At 45.4% G+C, this 27,926-nt stretch overlaps 1 protein-coding gene across 6 annotated transcripts in view; it reads left to right on the top strand.

The window, feature by feature from the left end:
- NF2 (NF2, moesin-ezrin-radixin like (MERLIN) tumor suppressor) overlaps nt 1-27,926 on the top strand; it is a 193,352-nt gene that overhangs the window by 40,581 nt on the left and 124,845 nt on the right. For all 6 annotated transcript variants that reach the window (XM_073554078.1, XM_073554073.1, XM_073554075.1 and 3 more), the window contains exons 6-10: nt 3,036-3,104; nt 21,031-21,113; nt 21,212-21,287; nt 21,926-22,060; nt 25,206-25,280. In XM_073554078.1, the coding sequence (XP_073410179.1) occupies nt 3,036-3,104; nt 21,031-21,113; nt 21,212-21,287; nt 21,926-22,060; nt 25,206-25,280 (438 nt within the window). The remainder of the gene's footprint in view (nt 1-3,035; nt 3,105-21,030; nt 21,114-21,211; nt 21,288-21,925; nt 22,061-25,205; nt 25,281-27,926) is intronic.

Here is a 27,926-nt window from a genome sequence, read left to right as displayed (position 1 = left end):
GTGGTACTCAGCGTAAAATCCTTTACTCCGAGACGCTCATTGAGGGACACAGCATCCACCCTGTTAGCCTGATGGCTCTTTTTGTTTTCCTTTTTGATAGGTGGGTTTCTTGACATGTTGTACCTGTGTTAAAGTTGATTTTTTTTCTTATACTGCTTTTGCACTGAACTGGTTTGCTTAGAGCCAGCGTGAGGGTGTATATTGCTGAAGAGGAGCTAACATTGTTTGTGTTTAATATTTTTAAAAACTTTTTTATTTAACTTTTGGCATGCTTCAATAGTCTCCATAGGAGACTAGAATCTGCCACAGCCCGATTGGCTCTGCTACATAGAGGCGATGGTCAGATCGCCTCTATGTAGTAGAATTGCTGACTTGCTATGAGCGCTGACCACTGGGTGGCGCTCACAGCAGTCTGGGGCTGAAAACCATAGAGATCTCCCGGAGACATCCGGTTGTCCTGCAGACACACCGGTGACCCATGACACAGGTCACTGGTGGGCGTATTTCCGGCGCGATTGCCGGAAGCGCCATTTAAATGCCGCTGTCAGCGTTTGACAGCGGCATTTAACTACTGTAGTTAAATGCAGATGTCATCTGTTCAAAACAGCTGACATGTCCTGGGAAAGATGTGGGCTCACCGCCGGAGCCCACATAAAAGGGAGGGAGTCAGACATTGGCGTACTATTACGCCTGATGTCGGAAAGGGATTAAAGTGTGTTTCACTCTAGAATGCTGAGATTCCAACATACTTGGCTGAGATCATACAGCCTGCTCTTGATATGGATTGTGCAGCATGCATCAGCTGTAGAGTGTATATTGCACCAATTTTTAAGTTGTAGCTAGAATTATTTTTTGCTGTATTGTCTATTGTTCTTTGTTCTTTTCCTTTTTAAATTCCGTTTGCACCATTTTCAAGTAAAGTAAGAGATTAGATTGAGTGTAAAAGAGAAGTTGTCATGTATAGAATTTTTTTAACCTGTTGAAACTGCTGTTGACATCTCAAATCCAGCATTGTATTTTTTGTTCCTGAGCCTCTCGGTAACTGAGCTATAGACCCTCTTCCCAGTATGTAATTACATATTCTAGTCTTATTAGTCAAGAGGGCATAAGCCCCAAGAAGACATTCACAAGGAAGAGTAGAGGATCACACTTCCATAGATAATAAGACAAGATTTACAATGGAAAATAGAGACAAATTACCATCACTCAGAAATATGTGAGTGCTTGCCATTGTCACTATTATGATTTTATGTCAAGGGAAGAACGGACATGTATAAGGAGTATAGAGGCTCAGAGAACACACCAGACACAAAATTACATGTTTATGGCAAGTGACAGTTTCTCTTTAAGCTGCAGGGATGGTTCTTGCCCATTATATCTTAGGAGAGTATGTCAAAGTTGCTCGGGAAAAGGCGCACTGTAACTGTATGCTCAGAATCCAAGCAATAAAGAGAAGGCTGCTTGTAATATCTGCTGCTTTAGTAGCTTGTATAATGAATTTAGTGATGAGCGAGTATACTCGTTGCTCAGGTTTTTCCGAGCATGATCGGGTGTCCTTTTGGCGTGCTCAGAGATTTAGTTTTTGTCGTCTCAGCTGCATGATTTGCGACTTGTAGACAGGCTGAATACATGTGGGAATTCCCTAACATACAGGCATTCCACACATGTATTCAAGCTGTCTAGCAGTCGCAAATCATGCAGCTGAGACGACGAAAACGAAATCTCTGAGCACGCCAAAATACTCGGAGACCACCCAAGCAACGAGTATACTCGCTCATCACTAGTACTGAAATGTAACTGGCAATTCTGCTGCCAACTATATAACTTCCATTTGGAGGTGGTGCTTGACCTTTTCATTTAAATCGCCATTCACTTCAGATGACTGCAACTGGGATATGGACAGCTTACAGTTAGGGAATTATCCACTTTGTCTGGTCTAAAACTAATACCTGTAATTAAAAAAAATGATACCGTACTTTGGACCTCTTTTTCTCTGTAGTGCTGTCTGTGTTCCCTTCCAGTTTCATAACTGCTCCATGGATATGGGTATCTCTTTGCAGGAAAAATATTTTAAAAGCCCCACCTCTGGCCTATTCATTCTTAAGTTTGCAAATGTTCTGCAAACGAGTGATAGTCTTGTTATAATAGTATTTATTTATTTTACTCACTTATATAGCGCCACGAACCTGTTAGTGACCTCAAATACATCTTTTTATTGACCTCACATATCAGAAAATACAACGGACGGCTGTACACTATAGCTGACATCTTGCTGTACCAGCCTCGATTGGTGTTGGTACCAACTATGGCCTTTTAACCATGGCTGTTAATATTGACTATGGCATCTATATGCTTAACAGGGCGTGGGGACTCCCTCTTGAACACCATCGGCACCCAGAGATAATGATTAGGTGGTCCTAATGTTTGCCATGGCAATTCACGGACAGAAAATGGCCTTAGAGTCTGCCGGCTTTAGCTGCCTGCTCAGAAGTTAGCAACATGTAGGTGGTAAAAATAAAATGTTTCCTTCCTGTCATGCCACTTGGTAAAAACTACTGAAAAGCACCCGAAGGATTAATAAACTACTTGTCAGAAGTTTTGAATACGTTGAGGGGTGCTGTTTTTAAAATGGTCTCACTTTTGGGGATTTTACAACATATAGGTACTCCAAAGTGACACTGGTCAGATTTGAAAAATTTGGCCCTGTCAGTAAGGGGTTAATTCCACAGCGCTTTACAGACATTATCATCGTTGTCCCCATTGGGGTTCACAATCTAGACTCCCTATCAGTATGCCTTTGGCGTATGAGAGGAAACCAGAGTACCTGATGGAAACCCACGCAAACACGGGGAGAACATACAAACTCCTTGCAGATTTGTGCTATGCCATGACTGTGTGATCGGGATAACCCTTTAAATTAGAACATTTTAGGAAATTGGACGTGGTTGATGTAAAATTTAGCAGCCTTCCAACATAGGGTAATGACTTTTTTTTGTTTGTTTTAGCTCATTCTTTTTTCATTTGTTCTGTTTTAGTATGGTGATTATGATGCATCTGTACACAAACGAGGATTCTTGGCAGAGGAGGAGCTGCTTCCGAAAAGGGTGAGTTAGAACTATTTCAGCATTTAATGTAATTTGTGTCGGGATGGCCATATATTTTGAAAGTCAAAAATGGTCAATTTAGATCACTTTCAAGAGCATCGTCTTTTTGTGACAGACGTGCGCTAAATACTGACCCACAGAACATACCTTATCTGTGAACAGTTGATTTACCATGTTAGATTTCATTCTTGTTGTCTGGCGCTGTAGTTATAGTCGTTTGCGATCAGTTAGTAAATGCCCAGGCTAGGACACAGATCAAGGCAAAGGTCAATCGGTTGTTTTGTGCAAATTGTAGTTTTTTACTTTTGGCATTGTTTTCCAAGACTACAACCGTCACAGACCTATTCTAAACAAGTCTTTCAGAAAACAGCCATGTGAAAACACTAATGTATGAGCAGCTTTAGGGTGTCATCACACTGCTCCAAGGGTGCGTATGTCAAATGTATCTATAGGCGGGATATATCCATTCTCGTCATGGAGGCCAGAAGAGCATTTTATTTGGCCTCTGTAGCGCAGGTGTGCATGCGACTATAAGGAAAAGTCTGCTGTGAATTCCTGAAAAGATGGCTATAGCTTGTTGTACTTTTATCATTGAATAGCCTTTTGTCACTATATATTTTGTACCTACATATTGATGTACAGTGGGGAAAAAAAGTATTTAGTCAGTCAGCAATAGTGCAAGTTCCACCACTTAAAAAGATGAGAGGCGTCTGTAATTTACATCATAGGTAGACCTCAACTATGGGAGACAAACTGAGAAAAAAAAATCCAGAAAATCACATTGTCTGTTTTTTTTTTTCATTTTATTTGCATATTATGGTGGAAAATAAGTATTTGGTCAGAAACAAAATTTTATCTCAATACTTTGTAATATATCCTTTGTTGGCAATGACAGAGGTCAAACGTTTTCTGTAAGTCTTCACAAGGTTGCCACACACTGTTGTTGGTATGTTGGCCCATTCCTCCATGCAGATCTCCTCTAGAGCAGTGATGTTTTTGGCTTTTCACTTGGCAACACGGACTTTCAACTCCCTCCAAAGGTTTTCTATAGGGTTGAGATCTGGAGACTGGCTAGGCCACTCCAGGACCTTGAAATGCTTCTTACGAAGCCACTCCTTCGTTGCCCTGGCGGTGTGCTTTGATCATTGTCATGTTGAAAGACTCAGCCACGTTTCATCTTCAATGCCCTTGCTGATGGAAGGAGGTTTGCACTCAAAATCTCACGATACATGGCCCCATTCATTCTTTCATGTACCCGGATCAGTCGTCCTGGCCCCTTTGCAGAGAAACAGCCCCAAAGCATGATGTTTCCACCACCATGCTTTACAGTAGGTATGGTGTTTGATGGATGCAACTCAGTATTCTTTTTCCTCCAAACACGACAAGTTGTGTTTCTACCAAACAGTTCCAGTTTGGTTTCATCAGACCATAGGACATTCTCCCAAAACTCCTCTGGATCATCCAAATGCTCTCTAGCAAACTTCAGACGGGCCCGGACATGTACAGGCTTAAGCAGTGGGACACGTCTGGCACTGCAGGATCTGAGTCCATGGTGGCGTAGTGTGTTACTTATGGTAGGCCTTGTTACATTGGTCCCAGCTCTCTGCAGTTCATTCACTAGGTCCCCCCGCGTGGTTCTGGGATTTTTGCTCACCGTTCTTGTGATCATTCTGACCCCACGGGGTGGGATTTTGCGTGGAGCACCTCATCGAGGGAGATTATCAGTGGTCTTGTATGTATTCCATTTTCTAATTATTGCTCCCACAGTTGATTTCTTCACTCCAAGCTGGTTGGCTATTGCAGATTCAGTCTTCCCAGCCTGGTGCAGGGCTACAATTTTGTTTCTGGTGTCCTTTGACAGCTCTTTGGTCTTCACCATAGTGGAGTTTGGAGTCAGACTGTTTGAGGGTGTGCACAGGTGTCTTTTTATACTGTTAACAAGTTTAAACAGGTGCCATTACTACAGGTAATGAGTGGAGGAAAGAGGAGACTCTTAAAGAAGAAGTTACAGGTCTGTGAGAGCCAGAAATCTTGATTGCTTGTTTCTGACCAAATACTTATTTTCCACCATAATATGCAAATAAAATGAAAAAAAAACAGACAATGTGATTTTCTGGATTTTTTTTTCTCAGTTTGTCTCCCATAGTTGAGGTCTACCTATGATGTAAATTACAGACGCCTCTCATCTTTTTAAGTGGTGGAACTTGCACTATTGCTGACTGACTAAATACTTTTTTTCCCCACTGTATATCAGGAAATCCTCCCAACGTTTACAATCAGCATACACTGTGTGAATAGGCTTTTAGTCCCTGCACATGGTCACATAAGGTAAAGGAGCTGTATTTTCAATATATATACAGTTATGTCCATATATATTTGGACAGAGACAACATTTTTCTAATTTTGGTTATAGACATTACCACAATGAATTTTAAATAAAACAATTCAGATGCAGTTGAAGTTCAGACTTTCAGCTTTCATTTGAGGGTATCCACATTAAAATTGGATGAAGGGTTTAGGAGTTTCAGCTCCTACATCAACAAGAAGAAAGAGGAATAAGCTATGAAATGGGGGATCACCACAAAACACATGATTGACTTAAAGAGAGACAATTTTATTAACACATAAACACCACAGACACTATAAAAACATTAAAAAGTCACACATGTGACATAACAAACAAGGCTCATAATAGAGCACCCACCCTATAGCTGCACCCCACAATGACAGGTGATCAGATACCAGCTCATATAAACAGCATACCACAAAATAACTAAATATGATTGAGGCCTCCAAGAGTGGGAGAAAATAACTCCTGTACTTATTTAGAAACTTGAAAAGGCATCTAAGAAATCATGGATATGCATAAGGCTGGTCACCCTGGCCAAAGAATCCTTATAATGGCAACCATACACGAACATGCAGTGCTAATATAACCCAGCACCAGCCGCATGGACTGAAATAAAACAAGTCCATACTCTGTGCATGAGCCCTGGAACACTGGCGTCAGATTACATAACCTGTGTGGGGTGGAAGCAGTGGGGAAGGAAGATACCCGAGTTTCAGCTCCTTAACATGTGCCACCCTGTTTTTAAAGGGACCAAAAGTAATTGGACAATTGACTCCAAGGCTATTTCATGGACAGGTGTGGGCAATCCCTTCATTATGTCATTCTCAGTTAAGCAGATAAAAGGCCTGGAGTTGATTTGCGGTGTGGTGCTTGCATTTGGAAGGTTTTGCTGTGAAGGAAGCATGCGGTCAAAGGAGCTCTCCATGCAGGTAAAACAAGCCATCCTAAAGCTACAACATTAGGAGTGGCAAAATCTACAGTTTGGTACATTATGAGAAAGAAAGAAACCACTGGTGAACTCATCAATGCAAAAAGACCTGCGCGCCCACGGAAGACAACAGTGGTGGATGATCTCAGAATAATCTCCATGGCGAAGAGGAACCCCTTCACAACAGCCAACCAAGTGAACAACACTCTCCAGGAGGTAGGCTTATCAATATCCTAATCTACCATAAAGAGAAGACTGCATGAAAGTAAATATAGAGGGTTGACTGTACGATGCAAGACACTCATAAGCATCAAGAATCAAAAGGCTAGACTGGACTTTGCTAAAAAACATCTAAAAAAGCCAGCACAGTTCTGGAAGAACATTCTTTCTACAGATGAAACCAAGATCAGTATCTACCAGAATGATGGAAAGAGAAAAGTATGGCGAAGGCGTGGTACAGCTCATGATCCAAAGCATACCACATCATCTGTAAAACACGGCGGAGTCAGTTTGATGGCTTGCGCATGCATGGCTGCCAGTGGCACTGGGTCACAAGTGTTTATTGATAATGTGGCACAGGACAGAAGCAGCCGAATGAATTCTGAGGTATTCAGAGCCATACTGTGTGCTCAGATCCAGCCAAATGCAGCCAAACTGATTGGTCGTCGTTTCATACTACAGATGGACAATGACTCAAAACATAAAGCCAAAGCAACCCAGGAGTTTATTAAAGCAAAGAAGTGGAATATTCTTGAATGGCCAAGTCAGTCACCTGATCTCAACCCAATTGAGCATGCATTTCACTTGTTAAAGACTAAACTTCAGACAGAAAGACCCACAAACCAACAGCAACTGAAAACCACCGCAGTGAAGGCCTCGCAGAGCATCAAAAAGGAGGAACACAGCGTTTGGTGATATCCATGAGTTCAAGAGTTCAGGCAGTCATTGCCAACAAAGGGATTTCAACCAAGTACAAGAAATGAACATTTTATTTACAATTATTTAATCTGTCCAATTACTTTTGGTCACTTTAAAAAACAGGGTGGCACATGTTAAGAAGCTGAAACTCCTAAACCCTTCATTCAATTTTAATGTGGATACCCTCAAATGAAAGCTGAAAGTCTGAACTTCAACTGCATCTGAATTGTTTTGTTTAAAATTCATTGTGGTAATGTCTAGAACCAAAATTAGAAAAATATTGTCTCTGTCCAAATATATATGGACTTAACTGTATACTACCCTTACTTCCCTGATCTTAGGTGACAGGACCTGATAATGTATTTTGCAATAAGTACACAGTACTATTGCCATGTGAATAAGTGTTAAGTTCATCTCCACATCAGTGTGACACTTCTTAGTGAAGTCGGTTTTTTTTGTTTGTTTTGTTTTTTTGTACAGCTCACTGACCCATAGGGTTTTATTTAAACGATAGACAGATCAGTTTTAAAAAGGGCTCCATGTCTTTGATCCATGAGTCTCAGTGCATATCCTATTTTCATTGTTTTGTTGGATTAGACTCTGCCATTAAAGTCTACGGGGATCCGTGGGAAGAGGGTGAAGTTGGAAGACTATGGCCCTGATTCATCAAAGCAATTTTGACAGAATTTTGCCAGAATTCTGACATAAATTGCATTGAAAAGTCCCAAAATTTTAGGCTCAACACCAAGTTGCGCAAAAATGTTTTCTTTATTGTTTATTGGGGGACACAGGTAACCATGGGTGTATGCTGCTGTCGCTAGGAGGCTGACACTATGAAAAAAGAAAAAGGAAAACAGTTCCTCCCCAACAGTATACACCCACTGACAGGCACCAAGTACCTCAGTTTAAGCTTAGCGTCTGTAGGAGGCGGACCTTGATCTGATCCCAAATCCGCATTTTCCTTTTCAGGTCACCTGTTGTGTTTTAGTAATCTTTTCCCTTTGTCTTTCAGGTTCTTCATCTTCAGAGTAAGCCCTGTTTTCCCATACTTATGCGACCGAGAGAGCAGTTTGGTGTCACCCACATCGCTCACTCTCGTGCCCGCAAGGCAGGACCTTATCCTCTGTCACCCTTAGGGATGCTTCAGTGTGATTCCCGGTGGTTGGTCCTTTGCCTTTTTTCCTTTTCACCCCTCCTCGAAGAGGGCTGAGAGGAAGACGGTGGTCACCAGTGGTGGCCACCCCCTTCTTGTAAGTGGTTGACGCCGTCTTCTGCACCGTCTGGCGTCTGTGTGGGTAGGAGGATTTACTATTCCAGTGACCCCCATCCACTCAGGGCTGCTGATGACATCCTCATCTGCGTAGAGGTACGGGGCTTACCTTACAGGTATGTATGATTCCCTCCCCGTAGCACGTCAGGTCCGGGTAGCAGGGCGACTTTAATTCTGTAAGGCCCCACTTAGCAGCGGCCATAGCATCACTCAGGACAGATTTTATCCTTTTAACCCTGCATAGTGGCGGCCATTTTGCCCTGGCCAACCTCTCACTCAGTGGCCCACTCTACCCCTCCTTTCTCCCTGGCCACACCTCCTTCTGGCGCTCTCTGGCCACTCACCACTGCGATTTCGAATCGTGCGCCTTTTTTAGCCAATAGAAGGGCTTGCCTTCCCGGCAAACTTGGCCACGCCCTCTGCTCCACAGCAAGCCTTTACCCAGAGTGCTTTTGCTCCTATCACGAGCATCCTCTCCTGCTGGTACACACCCCCCGGCGATTCACCAAGCCAATAGAAGGGCTTGCCCTGCCATAAAACTTGGCCACGCCCCCCGCTCCAAAGTTTGCCTCTTCCCGGCGCGCTCTTGCTCCTATCACGGAGCATCCTCTCCTGCCGGTACACCCCTCCCCCCGATGATGCACCATTCGTAGGGGCGCCTTCTTCTTTTCTTGCCGGACGGCTTATCTACCTGGCTGGACACGCAGCCTGGCGTGTCAGCCAATCAGATTGCCACTTTCTTTTCTCCGGCCGGCATTCTTGGTTACGCACACCGCTCTGCATCGTGCGGACTGTAACGCTGTTCAGCCGATGCTTCATCAGTTCTTGTGCCTCAGCAGATGTAATTCTGCCTGGGACTCTGCTCTCCTGCATAGTTTATGCATCCTCGGTGTCGGACCCGCATTTAGCTGAAGACATCTGCCGCAGGGAGACACCGCTATCCTCACAGTCATCTGCTGACCGTCACTGGCATCGAGTACAGCCCATTCTCAGCAGTATTTCCACAACCCCCTGAAGAAGCAAATAACACCTGCGTGAAACGTACATCAGGGTGGCCGGTGTTCCCCGGTGTTCCCCTACATCCTCTACAATGGGTAATTTATTCTTTGGCTAATGTTGTTCATGATTTTTCTGGGGGTGGTGCGGTAAAGTCTCTTTTTTTATCAGGGAATTTTCCAACATTGCTTTATTATATAAAGTCTTTTTCTGCCCCATTTTATATCTTATTTTGTATGCCCCTTCGGTGGCTACTAGTTTTACATTTGTGTGCTGAGCCTGGCCTTTCTTTGCCTTCTGGGGGTCGATATGTAATTGGTATGGCAGGTTGCCTATCCCCTTACATGTGCATTACTACCTGTCACTTCTGGTTGCATGTCGCCTATCCGTCTACCCAGGGGTTACTGACAATAGAGCTATACCGGCCTTTCTTTTCCGGGTAATGTTCATTATTCTCCCATCATTTTGCACTTATTATATGACTATTTTATGAAGTTTGTCTCATCCCAATATATATCCTTTTGTAATTAATTTTTTCCATTTCCACAACCCTGCAGAGATTTTCCGTTGCCTACTGCGGTTCATTACACCGTTGCCCTTTGTAAAATAAAGTGGTCCTCAGGCCAGTCTTCCCTTTTCTCTCCGTCCTGCAACCCTTCCACCATGTCTGCCCCACAGGAGCAACTCTAATGCCAGGAATGAGTGCACACCCCTCCCTCTGGAGTAGGCTGTTGCCATGGCACAGTTGGTCTCTGACCTGACAAAAGTTTCTCCTTCGCCTCATTGGGGGGACAGGTACTGTGGGTGTATGCTACTGCTGCCTGGAGGCAGACACTAAGTGAAAAAAAGAGGTTAGCTCCTCCTCCGCCGTATACACCCTCGCCCCGGTTGCGAGCAGAATCAGTTTTTGCTTAGTGTCCATTGGAGGCACACGTCTGGTCTTTTTTTCCAGACTCTGTCATTTTTTCCCAGACTCTGTCATTTTTTCCATGAAGATAAGACAGGGGCAACGGATCCTATTGAAAGGGTCCGATTTCTCCAAACCAACAACGGGCGAGCACATTGGAGTGTCGCCTCCACGTATCCTTTCCCGCTACGTGGGACATGATGCCGGACTGAGCCCTGACCACCCTAAGGTAGTGAAACCCTAGGCTGTACAGAGGCCTGCGAACAGTCTGTGCAGCCCCCACTGTATCACCAATGCCAAACAGCGGTGATGGAAGGTGGCGGACAGTCCCTCTCCTCATCCCCTATAAGGGAAGATGGAGCTAGGGTGCCTGCACTGTCCTTAAAACTTTTTCTCGGCCCCCCTTCCCCCCTCTAACCTGAAGATCAAGATGGACATCAAGGGGTGAGGTATGGAAGGAGGTGGGCTGGGAGGGCTCCTGTGGACCCCCATGGTCGGCGCTCCTGGTGCCGTTCTTAGGCATCCCCGGGCTCCCTGGGTGCGCCACATAGAGTGGCAGCCGGCGGCGCAGGCTCCTGTCCCGTCCCGAGTCCGGGCACACGCCGGAAATTTAGTCCCCGGCTTTTCCTGGAGCTAGGCCACGGGCGGAAGTCCCGCCCCCGTGACGCTGCCACTTCCGGCGGACCCACCCATCGGGGCCTCGGACAGATGGCAAAATTTAGTCCCCGGCTTCTGCCAGGGACTAGGCCGGGGACGGAAGTTCCGCTCCATGATGTCCCCGGGGCCGCCTCTTTGTCCGGAGGCCCGCCCACACGCCGGAGAGCACTTTTTTTTTTAAAAGAAGGAACAGCTGGGCAGTGGGCTGGATGTCTGACAGGTCCAGGACGGGGGACACAGGACTGGGGTAAGTGCTACCCCTGGAGCAAGGCCACCCTCTGTGTTTTTCCAGAGGCTTAGCAGCTTTTTGGGCTTTGGCATATCACTTAGCAGCCATCATGTCCAGAAAAGCAAAGGCACACACTTTCTCATATGTTGCGTGCACCTCCTGTCAGTCCGCCTTCCTACAGGCGCAAACCAAGCGAATTTGCAAAGCCTGCGATTCCGAACGTGCCCAGGAGCCCTCCCCTGCGACCGAGGCCAGTGTACCGAGCCCCCCTGGAATGGGCTCTGCCTCTGTCGCAGTCCATGGCATCGCTTACGAGAGCAATTGAGTCCCTTCGGACCCCAGATAGGGGCAGGGATAGCGGCTCGCCTGTGTTATAGGGGTCCTCCACCTCACAGGAGCCTCCGGCCTGCAGGGGCCGCTCTCACTCCAGGCAGACGCAGGGGAAACTAACCCACACAGCGTCTCCCGGTCCATCTGGTGCATCGGCATCCATAAGTTTGGCCTCTCGCTCACCTTCACCAGGGGTCGTTAACGGGAGCTTAGATTACGAATCGGATGAGCCGCTTGATTCAGGTACTCCAGAATACCGGGAAACAATTGACAGTCTCATTGAGGCCGTCAACCAGACCCTTGGGATCGAAGATGATTCCACCTTGGCCTCAGTTCACAAGGTCTCATTTAAGCGAGCAAAGCGGCCGCATAGAGTGTTTAGTTCTCACCCAGAGTTTGAGGACATAGTACAACAACACAGAGAGCGGCCCGACAAACGGTTCTCAGGGCAAAAGGCGCTCGAGGCGAGGTATCCGTTCGCCCCTGATCTCCGTAAGAAATGGGCAGAGTCCCCAACGGTAGATCCACTCGTGTCACATTTGGCCTCTAGGACCCTGTTATCCATACCTAGTGGGTCCTCTCAAGGATCAGGTTCAGCACCCTCCCCCTCATTTGCGGCAACCTGGGTAGCAAAGGCCATGATGGCTTGGTCAGAATCATTGAACAGAGCCCTGCAGGGTATGGACCTACCAGCAGAGGTATCAGAGATCGCAAATCAGATCACTTTGGCCGGGGACTACCTAATTAATGCATCTTTGGATGCGACCAACTGCGCAGCTCTCGCTGCGGCGAATGCGATCTCCATTAGGAGGGATTTATGGTTGAGGACGTGGCGGGCAGACACAACTTCCAAGAAATCCCTGTCGTCCTTGCCTTATCAGAGCGATCGTCTGTTCGGGGAGAAGTTGGATCAGCTCATCTCTGATTCCACAGGTGGAAAGAGCAGTTTCCTCCCTCAACAAAGGGTTAAGCAGCCAATTCCCCACCAACTTCAGACACTGTTTCGGGCCTTTTGCAACCCCGGGTGGGCTGCAGCGACCAATCCCGTCACTTCAGGTCGTCCCAGCCAAGACAGGGACCGGCAGGTCTCATACAGAGCCAACCCATTGTGGAGATTGCGTACCCACCAGCCCAGATCAAGAGGACCTAGGTCCCAGAGATCTGCAGCCAAATGACTCGAGGCAATCTCAAGGCGACTTCAGCAAGGTAGGCGGCCGCATGCTTTGGTTTCGCCACGCCTGGCTCTCCATCTCACACGACACATGGGTAACGGAGCTGGTGTCCTCGGGGTACAAGATAGAATTCATCAAATACCCCCCAAGACGGTTTTTTCTTTCCCGTGTTCCAAAAGTAATCGCCCGAGCAGGGGCTTTACTCAAAGCCATAAAATTACTTCAGCACAATGGAGTCATTGTTCCCGTACCGGAGAACGAAAAATATCAGGGGTTCTACTCCAATCTGTTCACGGTTCCCAAAAAGGATGGGGCCGTCAGGCCCATTCTGGACCTAAAGCTCCTGAACAAATTTATCAGGATCAGGCATTTCTGGATGGAGTCTCTCCGTTCAGTCATATCTGCCATGGGGCGGGGAGAATACTTGGCTTCTATCGACATCCATGACGCCTACCTACACATCCCCATTCTTCCCCCCGCACCAAAGGTTCCTGCGCTTCGCCATCAACGGCCTACACTTTCAGTTCGCAGCACTGCCCTTCGGGTTGGCCACCGCTCCCAGGGTATTCACAAAGGTCATGGCAGTCGTCATGGCAACCCTGCACTCCCTGGGGGATAGTTGTCTTTCCTTATTTAGACGACCTCTTGGTCAAAGGCCCTTCCTTTCGGGCATGCGAGGAGAGTGTCAGCATCACGCTAGATACTCTTTCCCGCTTAGGATGGTTGGTCAATCTGAAAAACTCATCCCCTGTGCCAGCTCAGATAATCACCTTCTTAGGAATGATCTTCGACACTTCCTCAGGCTTGGTAATTCTCCCTCAGGACAAGGCCTTAGCTCTCCGGCAGGGAGTCCGGAAGCTACGCCAACCGGTCCCTCATACCATCCGCTTCTGCGTGAGGATCCTAGGAAAGATGGTGGCAGCAATGGAGGCAATTCCGTTTGCCCAGCTCCATCTTTGCCCTCTGCAGCACGCTCTGTTATCAGTCTGGGACAAAAACCCATTCTTTCTCGATCGCCAGTTACGGTTGCCCACACGGGTCACGCAGGCACTCAGGTGGTGGACAGCCAGTGCCTCACTTCTCCAGGGCAAGCCCTTTCCCCCAGACCATTGGTTGGTGGTCACAACCGACGCCAGTCTCCTTGGCTGGGGAGCGGTTTTTCACCACCACATGACCCAGGGACAGTGGTCGTCGCAGGAGGCACGCCTCCCAATCAACTTATTGGAAATACGGGCAATCCGGCTAGCTCTGTGACAGTTTCATCCCCTTCTAGCAGGCCGACCCGTTCGGATTCAGTCAGACAACGCCACGGCTGTGGCTTTCATAAATCATCAGGGGGGCACCCACAGCAGGGCAGCCATGCGCGAGGTAGGGCATGTGCTTCATTGGGCCGAGAGAAACCACTCGGGGATATCGGCAGTCCACATCCCGGGCGTAAAGACATGTGCGGCAGACTTTCTCAGCCGGCAGGGTATCGCATCCGGGGAATGGTCACTTCACCCCGAGATCTTCCAGCAGATCTGCCAACGATGGGGGACGCCGGATGTGGACATAATGGCTTCCAGAGTGAACGCCAAGGTACCAGCGTTTGTCGCTCGATCCCGTGATCCGCAGGCAATTGCCGTGGATGCGCTGGTTCTGCCATGGAACCAGTTTCGCCTCCCATACCTATTTCCCCCGTTGCCACTACTTCCGAGGGTCATCAAGAAGATCAAGGCGGAAGGGGTGCCAGTGATTTTGCTGGCCCCAGATTGGCCTCGTCGGGCATGGTACGCAGACCTAGAGCAGCTATTCGCCGACGTTTCTTGGCGCCTGCCAGAGCGCCCACACCTACTGTCCCAGGGCCCGATCTAACACCCGAACTCAGGGGCCCTGTGTTTGACGGCTTGGCCGTTGAATCCTGGATTCTAACCCAGGCTGGGTTTAGCCGCAATGTGGTTGCTACAGTGGTTAGTGTTCGGAAGCCGGCCTCAGCATGTATTTATCACCACACCTGGAAGGTTTTCTTCACATGGTGTCGGAACCATGGTTGTTCTCCACTGAGATTTTCTATTCCCAACATCTTGGCTTTTCTCCAGTCTGGCCTAGACTCAGGCTTGGCACCAAGTTCCCTCAGGAGACAAATATCGGCCTTATCTGTTCTGTTCCAGCGCAGGATTGCTACCAATCAGCAGGTGAAGACTTTCATTCAGGGAGTCTCCCACTTGGTACCTCCTTATAGGGCACCCCTGGACGCTTGGGACCTTAGCCTAGTCCTAAGTGTTCTTCAGGAGGCTCCATTTGAACCGTTACAGGAGGTCTCTTTAACCTACCTTTCTTGGAAGGTAGTATTGCTTGTGGCAATAACGTCAATCAGGCGGGTTTCAGAGCTGGCAGCTCTATCCTGCCGAGCTCCGTTTCTGGTCTTCCACAAAGATAAAGTGGTTCTCAGACCAGCCCCTCCTTTTCTGCCGAAGGTTTTTTCCTCGTTTCACATTAATGAGGATATTGTCCTGCCCTCTTTTTGTCCAGCACCGGTACACCGTGTGGAAAAGGCTCTTCATACGTTGGACCTGGTGAGAGCTCTTAGGAGGTACGTGTCGCGGTCTGCACCCTATCGTCAGATGGACACGCTGTTCGTGCTTCCCGAGGGGCGCTGGAAGGGACTCTCTGTTTCAAAATCAACCATAGCCAGATGGATTCGTTTGACTATTCAGGAGTCTTACCGCACCAGAGGCACACCAGTTCCAGTAGGGATCAGAGCGCACTCTACTCGGGCAGTGGGTGCCTCTTGGGCAATTCGGCACCAGGCATCGGCAGAACAGGTTTGCAAGTCTGCAACCTGGTCCAGCTTGCACACATTCGCAAGGCACTATAATATCCATATTCAGGCTTCGTCAGATGCGAGTCTGGGTAGAAAGATTCTCCAAGCAGCAGTGGTGCACCTTTAGACAGGAGGTGCATGTAGCTTGGATCGGTGAGTCAACTTCCCACCCAGGGACTGCTTTAGGACGTCCCACAGTACTTGTGTCCCCCAATGAGGCGAAGGAGAAGCATGGATTTTGGTGATAAACTCACCGTAAAGTCCTTTTCTCCGAGACGCTCATTGGGGGACACAGCACCCACCCTGTTAGCCAAGTTGGCTTCTGTTTTGTTTAATATACCTTTTTGAATGTTATTAGGGTGGTGTCTTTTCTAGACCTGTTGTTACCGGCATTAAGGTTGATATTGTCTGATTTTTGTTTGATCTCCTACTGCTTTTGCATCAAACTGATTCTGCCTGCAACCGGGGCGAGGGTGTATACGGCGGAGGAGGAGCTAACCTCTTTTTTTCACTTAGTGTCAGCCTCCAGGCGGCAGTAGCATACACCCACAGTACCTGTGTCCCCCAATGAGCGTCTCGTAGAAAAGGATTTTACGATGAGTTTATCACAAAAATCCATGTTTCACAGTCCCTGGTCCAGGTCCTAGAGCGACTTCCACATTTGGCTGCTGCCACCAGTGCTCCGGACGCCTCTCACGGCATCTTGCACGCACCTGTCCATGACCATCACAGGGACAGACCAGGTACAAAGCAAAGAAAGCGGGCTCTTTCTAGTTCCTCATCTACTTACCCGGGTCCCCCTCTGCATCATCTAAGATGCCACCCTCTCCCCATGCTCCCTCCGCTCAGACTGGGAATCCATGTCCGACCCAACAACCGCGGATTCCCAGTCTGAGCGGAGTCCGATATGGACCAGACCTCAAAAATGCTGGATATGGTCAATAGCCTTATCTCAGCAATTACCCAAACTCTTAACCTACAGGGGGACGAGTCCTTCAAACGAGTAAGGCGTCCTTCACGAACCTTCCCCAATCACAGGGTATTTGAAGCAATTATGAATAAACACTGGGAACATCCTGAATAGCTTTTCCTGGGAAGGAAGGAAGCAGCTAGACATTCTTTATCTTGATAATCGGGCAGAATCCCCTAATGTGGATCTGCCCGTTTCTCGCTTGCCTTCCAAGACAGTCTTGTCTCTTCCGGACGGCGTGTCTCTTAAAGACGCTACAAATAGCCAGATTGAATCCTTAGCTTAGTCAGCCTTTGAAGTGGCTGGCACTTCACTCTATTCTACCTTTGCCTCCACCTGGGTGCCTAAGTCCATGTCAGCCTGGGAAAAAATGTTCGCTAAGGCATCCTAGCAGCAGCCCTTTTGGATGAGATGGTGGATCTGGCAGACCAGAATAGCCATGCCAGCAAATATCTCCTGACCACCTTCTTGGATGCGGCCAGTTGTTCCGCCAGGGAAGAACGGCAACATAATTGCTATACACCGCATCCTCTGGTTAATAGCGTGGACTGCTGACCCACCCTCAAAAAGTCTCTCACTAACCTTGCCTTTCAAGGCTCTAGGTTTTTCGGGTCCTAACTGGATTACATAATTTTGGATGCTACCGGCGGGAAAAGCAATTCACTTCCCCAATCCGGGCCTAAGCGCCCTTTAAATAGGAAGAGGTCGCTTCATTTTCGTTCCTTTCTGCCCTACTCTTCATCAGTGACTTCCTCCCACCAGGGCCTTTCCTCTGCCCAAGGGGAAAGAAATAAGCCCTCCTCCACCTCACTGAGATCAAGGGGTCGTTCTTTCAAGTTTTCTGGGTCCAGTGCCAACTCTTTCTCCTCTAAGTGACGGCTCCCCCCCCCCCGGGAGTATCTCCAGGGTGGGAGGCCGGTTTCTTCTCTTCCGGGATGGTCGACGATGCCTTGGTCAGAGAGAGAGTCTTTTTTTCAAAATCGACTTTTCTTCCCCCACCAAGAGGACATTTTCTTTCTGTCCCATTCGCCAAGACTCAGGCTCCTGGGATTCTTCAGGTTGTCTCTTCCCTTCTACGCACAGTAATCGTACCTGTTCCCTGGAACAAACTCTTTTTCAGATTTTCTGCTCCAATTTTTTCTTACTTCCGAAGAAAGACTGTTTTGCTCTGTCCGATTTTGTACCTCAAGTGACTGAACCTTCACGTTCAGACTTACCTCTATGTTCGGTGATCGCCTCCATGGAACCGGGAGCATTTCTTTGTTTTGTACACATTCAGGATGCTTATTTTCACATTCCTGTTTGTGTTTAACATCAAGAATTCCTGCGGTTTGTTATCCAGGAGGATCACTACCATTTCACGGCCCTTCCATACAGCTTCGCTTCTGCCCCATAATATTTACGAAGGTGATAGCAGCGGTCATGGCCATCCTTCGCTCCAAGGGGTTTTCTCATAATCTCTTACGTTGGACGATCTTTTGATCAAGGGGCCGTCCCGCCGAGACTGCTACCTGAGCCTTCAGATCGCCTTGGACCCTCTGGCCCGTCTGGGCTGGATTTTCAACAGAGGCAAGTCCATCTTAACTTCAGCTCAATGCCTGTTTTTTCTCGGGATGAGGTTCGACACAACCCAACCCGTGTCTTCCTTCCAGGTAATCCGCCTTCTAAAGTGGACAATTCCTCTTCCTCTGCAGTCCTGCATGAGAGTCCTGGGAAAGTTGTTTGCTGCCATGGAAGCAGTGCCCTTTGCCCAGTTCCATACTCAACCTCTTCAGCTACCCCTATTGTCTACTTTGGACAAGAGGACCGTTTTCCCTGGACCGGCCCTTTCTACTGCCTCAGTCCTGTGGCAGGTCATCACCCCCGACACCAGTCTCCTGTGTTGGGGAGCGGTCTTCCTTCATCACACAGCGCAGGGTCGCTGGAATGTCCAAGAAGCCGCTCTCCCCATCAATCTTCTGGAGATCAGGGCGATTTTTCTTGCCCTTCGCCCCTGGCAGTCCCTCCTAGCTGGCCACTCGGTCAGAATTCAATCTGCCATTGCCACCGCAGTGGCTTACAGAAACCACCAAGGGGGAACTCGCAGTAAACAGGTGATGGCTGAGGTAACAATGATTCTGCAATGGGCAGATTGTCACGTTCCCTATATAACAGCCGTACACATTCCGAGGGTGAAAATTTGGGCAGCCAAATTCGCATCGGGCAAGTGGTCTCGTTTCTTTCATCCAAATATGCCAGAAATGGGGCACTCTGGACGTCAACCTGGCAGAATCTAGGATGAACCACAAGGTTCCTCAGTTTGTGGCCAGGTGCTGGGATCCTCTAGCCATCGGATGCGATGCTCTGGTAATCCCGTGGTCACAATTCCATCTGCCTTATTTTTTTTTTTTTAAAAGAGATAAAGGCGGAAGGAATCCCAGTTACCCTGGTAGCTGCAGACTGGCCAAGAAGGACCTGGTACACGAGCTCTAGTGACCATGCTCATAGACGCTTCCTGGAGGTTTCTAGTCTGTCTAGATCTTCTTACCTTTTCCACCAGATTTATTTTTCTCTTCCATCCATCCTGGGGTTTTTACAGGCGGGTCTTGATTCTAGTTTATCTAGTAGCACTTTAAAGGGCCAAGTTTCCGCCTCTTGTTCCCAGGTAAGGACTCTTCTTCAAGGAGTCGCCCAGTCAGGCCATTCCTTCTTTCTTACCTAAGGTGGTTTCTTCCTTTCACATAAATTAAGCAATTGTCCTTCCCTCCCCGGTTCATCCCAAGTCTACCTTTCAAGGACTACTTCCTTTCGCCGCTCTGATGTCCTAATTGTCATCTCTGAAGGTCGTCTTAAAGGGCTTCCAGCTTTCAAGTCCACTAGTGCCCTTTGGATTTGTTCAGTAAGTTTGAAGACGTACCGCACTGAGGACAAGCAACCCCCTCTGGGGGCAAGGGCTCACTCCTCCTGGGCGGTAGGAGCTTCCTGGGCCGTTTGTCACCAGGCTCCAGCTTTACAGATTTGTGAACCTGCATCCTGGTCATCATTGCACACATTCGCTAGATTTTACACGGTTCATACCCATGCCTGATCTGATGCAGGCCTGGGTAGGTGGAGGTTACGCACCAGCCGACCTAAGTCGGTTTTCTTTAAGTTTCTTCAGTTTCCCACCCTTGGGGACTCCTTTGGGACGTCCCATGGTTACCTGTGTCTCCCAGTGAAGCGAGAAAGAAAGAGGGATTTTTGTATTTACCGTAAAATCGCTTTCTTGGAGCCTTCATTGGGGGATACAGCACTCTCCCTATCTGGTTGTACTACTTTTGGGCCTATTGCCTCTTTTTGTTGGGTTGGTGCATATGTTGAGTTTTTGGTTGCTTCTCCTACTGCTTTTATAGTAACTGAGATACTTGGTGCCTGTCGGTGGGTGTATACTGTTGGGGAGGAGCTATTTTCCTTTTTTTTCCATAGTGTCAGCCTCCTAGCGACAGCAGCATGCACCCATGGTTATCTGTGTCCCCCAATGAAGGCTCCAAGAAAGAGATTTTATGGTGAGTACCAAAAATTTCTCTTTAACTTTTGTCGTTTTCATGCCAGTTTCTCCGAGCTCTGCCAAGATTGGAGCATGATACCACAGTTTGTCTAATTCATGACGAGCTGTGCCGTTCCCTGCTTAAGATATCTTTCTCCAGTCAGAGATCATAGTAAGATGAATAAGGAGTGTCTGACTCAAACACCCCCCCTCCTCAAGACTGCCAAGAAAATCGGGAGTCTCGATGAATCAGGGCCATACTGTGTACTCCAGTTTTTAATCCTTATTTTTAACTGATACTTTAAGACCTAATGTATAAAGAAACTTCATACAGTTATACCTGTCTAGATAAAAAAAAATGGATACAGCTAGGAATGATGCCTAACAAAGAATCGTTGTTTCTCTCCGATGCTAAGGCTACTTTCACACTTGCGTTTTTTTGCGCTGCGTGCGCAGTGCAAACTCGCATAAAAAATGCATCATGCGTTTTTATGCGTTTTCTTGTTTTTTTGCGCATGGTTTTTACAAAAGCGCTGATGTGCGCATGACCATAGACTATAATGTGTTTTTGGGTGAATTTTGTGCGCATGCGTTTTTTGAGACAGGTCGGATGCACAAAAAATGCTTCAAGATGCATTTTGTGCGCCCAGGTGCACACTACAAAAAAATGCATGCGCATACAAACGCGTACAAACGCATGACTATGCGCACCCATGTTAAGTATAGGGAAAAAAAAAACGCATGCACATGTATGCTCAAAAACGCAGCGCAAAAAAACGCAAGTGTGAAACCAGCCTAAGATCACACTGTTGTGTGAATTTAGCCTTAAAGTGTAACCAAAGCTTCCTTGCACATTGTTTTGTTATATTGCTTACTGTTTGTATCACTCAGGTAATAAACCTGTATCAGATGACTCCAGAGATGTGGGAGGAGAGGATCACTGCATGGTATGCAGAACACCGTGGGCGCACTAGGTGAGCTGGCTGGCAGTCACTTCATTCATCTCTAGAATTGTTACTGTTTGTTGCATACCTGAAAATGAAATTGAGCCACGTACGATTATTTTTGACAGAGATGAAGCTGAAATGGAATACCTGAAAATAGCACAAGACACGGAGATGTATGGAGTCAATTATTTTCTAATACGGGTGAGAAATGGTTCTTGTGCAGTTATGATTATTTGAGACCTATGGTCTTGTATTACATTTGATTATGATATTTGACAGTCAAGACATAAAGATCATCTCCCCCTTTGATTGCCTTTAGTTGACCACTTATTAAATAGACAACATGTACGGTAATTTTTCATTTCTAGAGGCTGCAGATGGTAAACCTGTAGCTAGCAATTGCTGATTAGGTTAATGTCTGTCTAAAAAGGGAGTTGTCTACATGATACCATTCTTACAAAGCTAAGTAATGTACAGGAGGTTGTGTTGTAACTGTTAAAAGTGATGTTTGGAGGCTGGAGTAGAGAACATTTTTATTTTTTTTTTTACTTGGATGCATGACATTAATGTAATAAGTATTTTTGAAAGGGGGTTGTCTTGGCCATATGGATGAAGGTTTTACAATTATTTTTTTAAATGTTCAACTTTTATCCCTAGAGGAAGATAAGGCATAGATAACACAATATTTCTTATCTCAGCATTTTTCTGTAGTCTTCTAATTTACCGTATATAATACTTTGTTTATAATATATTTCAGATTATTATTTAATGCTGAATTTTCTGCACCTGACGACAAAAAAATCATTGTTCATTTTCCTTTCTGTAATTTCAAACCCAAGAACAAGAAAGGCACTGAACTACTACTAGGAGTTGATGCCTTAGGACTCCATATTTATGACCCTGAAAATAGATTGACCCCTAAAACCTCTTTCCCTTGGAATGAAATTCGAAATATATCTTACAGTGATAAGGAGGTAACGCCCAACCGCATACTTTTCTTTTTTTTATGACAGTCTGATTATTTATTTACCGTGTGTTGCTATTTCAATTTTTGCATTAACTGACTATTAGGGTATGTGCACACTTTGCGGTTTCTGCTGCGTTTCCGCAGCGTTTTTGGCTCTGCAGAAACGCAGCAGATTCTGCTGTGTTGTACAGTACCTTTATTTCCTATGGAAATAAAAAAAAGCTGTGCACATGCTGCGTTTTTTTCCGCGGGGTTTTGCTGTGGTTTTCAAAACGCAGCATGTCAATTGTTTGGTGCAGAAACGCTGCGGTTTTACACCTCATCCATTATGAGGTGAAAACCGCAGGGCAAAACCGCAGAAAAAACGCAGATAAACCGCAGAAAAACCGCAGGACTTTGTCCTGCGGATTTCCTGTGGTTTTCTCTACAAAATCCGCAGAGACAAAAAACTATGTGTGCACATACCCTTATACATGTTTTCCTGCATTTTTCTACAACAGATGTGATATCCTAGTTGAAGCAATAAAAACATTATGGCTTACCAAGCTTCTGAGCTTCAAATAAATGGGCTTTGTCATTGCAATGGAATATAGAGCCATTTTGAATATATAAAAAACACTATGGCAGCCATTGATCCCAAAATGCTTATTGAAATGAAAAACATGGAACATATGGAAAAGCCCTTTGAACCTTGTCTGTCTATCCAATATCCTAACCATTTTATCTGGATTTTGTATGCTTTTGTATGCTGAATGTTGGGCTCCCGCTCACTCTTATGAGCTTCCACTTGATCGGTTACGATTCGGTGTATGATTTTTAATTGGACTCTATTAATTCTATTAACCCCACTTGGCTTGTGATGGCAGCATCAGAATACTTCAGGACACAATGGAAACCTGACATAAGATAAATAATGCAAGTCTGAGCAGATCTACAACTTTTACATATAAATAATACTGTAATCGATCTGTATATCACATTACTACCTAATGTGTTATGCCTTGTATGATTACTAAGGCAAAATCGCAGTAAGTTTGACAATAACTGAAGACAATTCTAAATATATATATATATATATATATATATATATATATATATATATATATATATATATATATATATATAATAAACACATGATTATTTAGGTGAGGCACTATTGAAAAAGATGGAAATCTCCAGCTCTTACCCAGAGGAACAGTCTCCACTTTTCAGAGATGCATGAAAAGGCCTCATACGGATGACCTCTTCAGTGTACAGTGACTTGAAAAAGTATTCATTTCCCATGAACTCTTCCACATTTTTTCACAATAGACCCACAAACCCAAATATATTTTATAGGGATTTTATATGATATATCAAGACAAGTAGCAAGTATGTGTGAAGTGTAAAGGAAATGAGCCATGGTTTGAAATTATGTTGAAAATATAAATCTGACAATCATGCATGTGTAGTCTGATACCCCTGAATAAAATCCTGAGTGACCAATTGTCTCCAGATGTCACATAATTAGTAAACTAGTAAACTGAGATCACCTGTGTGTAATTTATTCTCAGTATAACTACAGCTGTTCTGTGAAGGCATCAGAGGGTTGTTTGAGAACATTAGGGATCAAACAGCATCACGAACACCAAGGAACACACCAGAAAGGTCAGGGATAAATTTGTGGAGAAGAGTAATGCAGGTATAGATTATATAAAAAAAATATATATCCCAATCTCTGAGCATCTCATATAGCAATGTTCAGTCCATCATCCCAAAATGGAAGGAATATGGCACAACGGCAAACTTACCATGATATCTACCTAAGTTATCATTAGGCTATCCAACCTAAACTGTCATTCCAAGCAAGCAGAGCACTATTTAGAAAAGCAGCTAAGAGGCCCATGGTCACTATCGAGGAGCTGCAGAGATCCATAGCTCAGGTGGGAGAATCTGTCCACAGAACAATTAGTAGTGTTCTCCACAAATTTGGCCTTTATGGAAAAGCGACAAGACGAAAGCCATTTTTTAAAACAAGCCATAAGAAGTTCCGTTTACAGTATGCAAAAAGCCTGGTAGGGGAAAAACAACAAGCATTGAAAGAAGGTGCTCTGGTCAGATGAGACCAAAGTAGAACTTTTTTGGGTAAATGCAAAACACTACGTGTGGTGAAAAACGAATACTGCACATCACCCTGAAAACACCATCCTCACTGTCAAACATGGGATAACTGTTGGGAGGCTTTTCTTCAGCAGAGACAGGGAAGCTGGTCAGAGTTGATGGGAAAATCTATGGAGCTAAATAGATGACAATCATGGTGGAAAACATATTAGAGGCTATAAAAGACTTGCAATTGGGGCATGGGTTCACCTTCCAGCAGCTGAAACCCTAAAATGGAATGGTTTAGATGAAAGCATATTCATCTGTGTGAATGGCCCAATCACAATCCAGAACTAAATCCCATTGAGAGTCTGTGACCAGACTTGAAAATTATTGTTCACAGACGTTCTCCATCCAATCTCACTGAGCTAGAATTGGTTTGCAAAGAAGAAGGGGCAAAAATGTCAGCTTCCTGCTGTGCAAAACTGATAGAGATGGACCGCAAAAGACTTGCAGCAGTAATTGCAGCAAAAGGTGGTCCTACAAAGTATTGACTCGAGGGAGGGCGGAATACAAATGCACATCACAATTTTCAGAGTTATATTTCAGAATATTTAGAAAGCCATGTATCATTTCCTTGACATTTCATAAATATTTGCTACTTTGTGTTGGTATATGGCATAAAATGCAAATAAAATAAATTTACATTTGGGGGGGGTAGCAGGAAAAAAATGTGAAAACGTTCACTCGGTATGAATACTTTGTCAAGGCGCACTGTAACTGTATGCTCAGAAACCAAGCAGTAGAGAGAAGGCTGCTTGTGATATCTGCTGCTCCCTATGCATCTCTGAAATGTAGGGGGCCAGCTAAGAGTTACTTTACATGCAATGCCAAAATGCTGTTTTCACCTTATTATTCGGAAGTCATTTTAACCGTAAAATCTTTCATGTGTAGTTCACATGAGATGTATGTTTTTAACAGCTTGGGAATTGGAACTTGTGAATTGGAGCACAGTGACACTTGTAGATTTATTTTACATACTCATATAAATATACTGTATACTATTATTTCAGTTTACTATCAAACCACTTGATAAGAAAATTGATGTCTTCAAATTTAATTCCTCGAAGTTACGAGTAAACAAGCTGGTGAGTTGTTAAGCTATTTGTTAATAATTTATGATTTTTTCCATTATGCTGTAATATGTATGTTGTAACTGTTTTAATCATGTTTTTTTTGTACGATTTATGAGGTCTCCTATAAAAACTACATGTAAATCCAGTTGTCGAGAAAGCAGTTCTCCAACTTAAAAATTCCACCACAGGCCTTTAACCTCTTTATGACCTTGGACATATAGATATGTCATAGGTCGCCTCCCTCCCTTTGATGCGAGCTTTGGAGCTGTACCTGCATCTTTCCTTTCACAATACAGCAGATCTCATCAGCTATCATGTGAATATAATAGCCGCTGGTGGTTTTGTGATCCAACCACGGCTGTTAAGTTAAATGCCACTATCAGTCTCTGACATCAGCGTTTAACACGCGCTAGCTGGAAGCGTGTCACAAGACCCGTCCTTCATTGCCCCGTCACGTGATCATGGGGCTCCGATGGATTGTCATGACAGCCAGGGATCTGACGAAGACCCCTGTGCCGTAAATCTATGCACGCAGGCAAGAGGCCAACGTTTATAGGAGATCATGATTTATGCTACACATAGTAGGGCTTCAGCCCTGCTATGTGTGGAACAGGTGATCGAATGATCACATCTTCAAGTCTCCCAAGGAGACTCTTGAAGCAACTAAAAAGTAAAAAAATTAAAAATACATTTATTTGGTATTGCTCGGTTTAGAAATGTCCGATCTATCAAAATATAAAGTAGATTAATCCAATCAGTAAATGGTGGAACAAGAAAAAAAAATCAAGACAATAGAATTATATTTTCTTGATCACCACAACATTGCAATAAAATGCAATAACAGGCAATGAAAACTTTATATCTACCCCAAAATGGTTTCATTAAAAACATCAGCTCGGCACTCAAAAAATAAGCCCACGCCCAGCCCCAGATCATGAAAAATGGAGACGCTACGGGTCTTGGAAAGTGGCGTCTTTTTTTTCACCCCTACAAACTTTGGATTTTTTTTTTCACCACTTACTGTATATACTAGAGTATAAACCGACCTGAGTATAAGCCGAGACACCTAATTTTTTTTTTTAAATTCGTTTATTGAACCTCAGGACACAAAGAATGTACAACATACACAATGGCTTATGATAACAAGCATTATACATAGCACACATGTTTCCGTCCATTGTAAAATACAATGCAGAGAAATTGCACACTCTTATAAACAAGGTAGTATGTACATATCCTTCCAAGCATACATGAAGGATAATTGCCTATGCATTTTCCAGCATGTATATCAATCCAATTTCACAAACCTTGTCATATCACTCAGAAATACGAGACACCTAATTTTGCCAAGAAAAACTGGGTAAGCTTATTGACTCGAGTATAAGCCGTGTATGCATTGTCCCCTCATCTCAATCCTGGTATGCATGGCTCCCCCGTCCTGTCCTTGTATGCATTGCTCCTTATCCCCTATGCATGGTTCCTATAAAAAAAACAAACAAACATCCTACTTACCATGCCTGCGTGCCCTCACAGCATCTCGTTCCGGCGCCAGTAGCTCTTCTTGCCGAGCGATCACGTGGCCCTGCTCATCAAGGTAATGAATATTTACTCCACGCCTATGGGAGTGGAGAGGCGTGCATATTCATTACCTTAATCAGCGGGGCCTTGTGATCGTTTGGTCAGAAGAGCTGCTGGCGCCGGAACGAACGAGATGCAGTGAGGGCGTGCAGGAAGGTAAGTAGGATGAATGCTAGAAGCCGATGGCTGCAAATGTCGCTGTGCGCTATTACAGAGAAATTAATATTCCTTTCTCTTTAGCAGCGACACAGGCTTTAGCCACAACCACCGGCTCCTGACCCGCTGCTCCTCCGCTCCCCCTCCCCCGCCGGCTTTCTGGGACCATTGACTCGTGTATGAGCCGAGGGGGACGTTTTCAGCACAAAAAATGTGCTGAAAAACTTGGCTTATACAAAAGTATATACAGTAAATAACAAAGAACCCATACATGTTTTTCTGCATACTTGTTACCTTGGGAATCATAATCCAGGGCAGTTTTAGATGTTAGTGAATAACGTAAATAAAAAGCCCAAAAAATAATTGTGGAATTGCACTTTTTTTGCAATTTTACCTCACTTGGATTTTTTTTTCTCGTTTTCCAGTACACTATATAGTAAAATCAATGGTGCCATTCAAAAGTACAACTCATCCCACAAAAAAAGCCCTCATACAGCTATAGTGACAGAAAAATAAGAAAGTTATGGCTCTCTGAAGAAAGGGAACAAAAAATGGAAAATCATAAGGTGGGGAAGGGGTTAATGGTATAAAAAAATGAATCCGTAGTTATGCGGCTGAACTCGAGGTGGTCCAGCTCAGGCCGCTTTGATAACATTTGGACCAGAAGTGGTGGCGTCTAGTTCCATGGCCACAAGCTGGGGCGCAATGATTGGCTGCAAGGTACATGGTGACTACAGCAGGTGTATCAGCTGTGTATCTGCTCCATCCTGGAAAAGAGCACCATGGCAGCCTGTGCTGGAGTGATGGGGATTCAACCTAGTGAACATTGCCAGGTCAAATGTGCCCAATTTTTGCTTTTATTTTATTCCTGCTCCCCTGAGTACTCTGTTTTCTTTTTTTTATCTTAAATCTACCATATGTCCC

Source organism: Dendrobates tinctorius, unplaced genomic scaffold, assembly GCF_039654945.1.
Source record: "Dendrobates tinctorius isolate UK_male_01 unplaced genomic scaffold, ASM3965494v1 ptg000206l, whole genome shotgun sequence".
NCBI lineage: Eukaryota > Metazoa > Chordata > Amphibia > Anura > Dendrobatidae > Dendrobates > Dendrobates tinctorius.
This window is presented reverse-complemented; position numbering and strand designations above follow the sequence as displayed.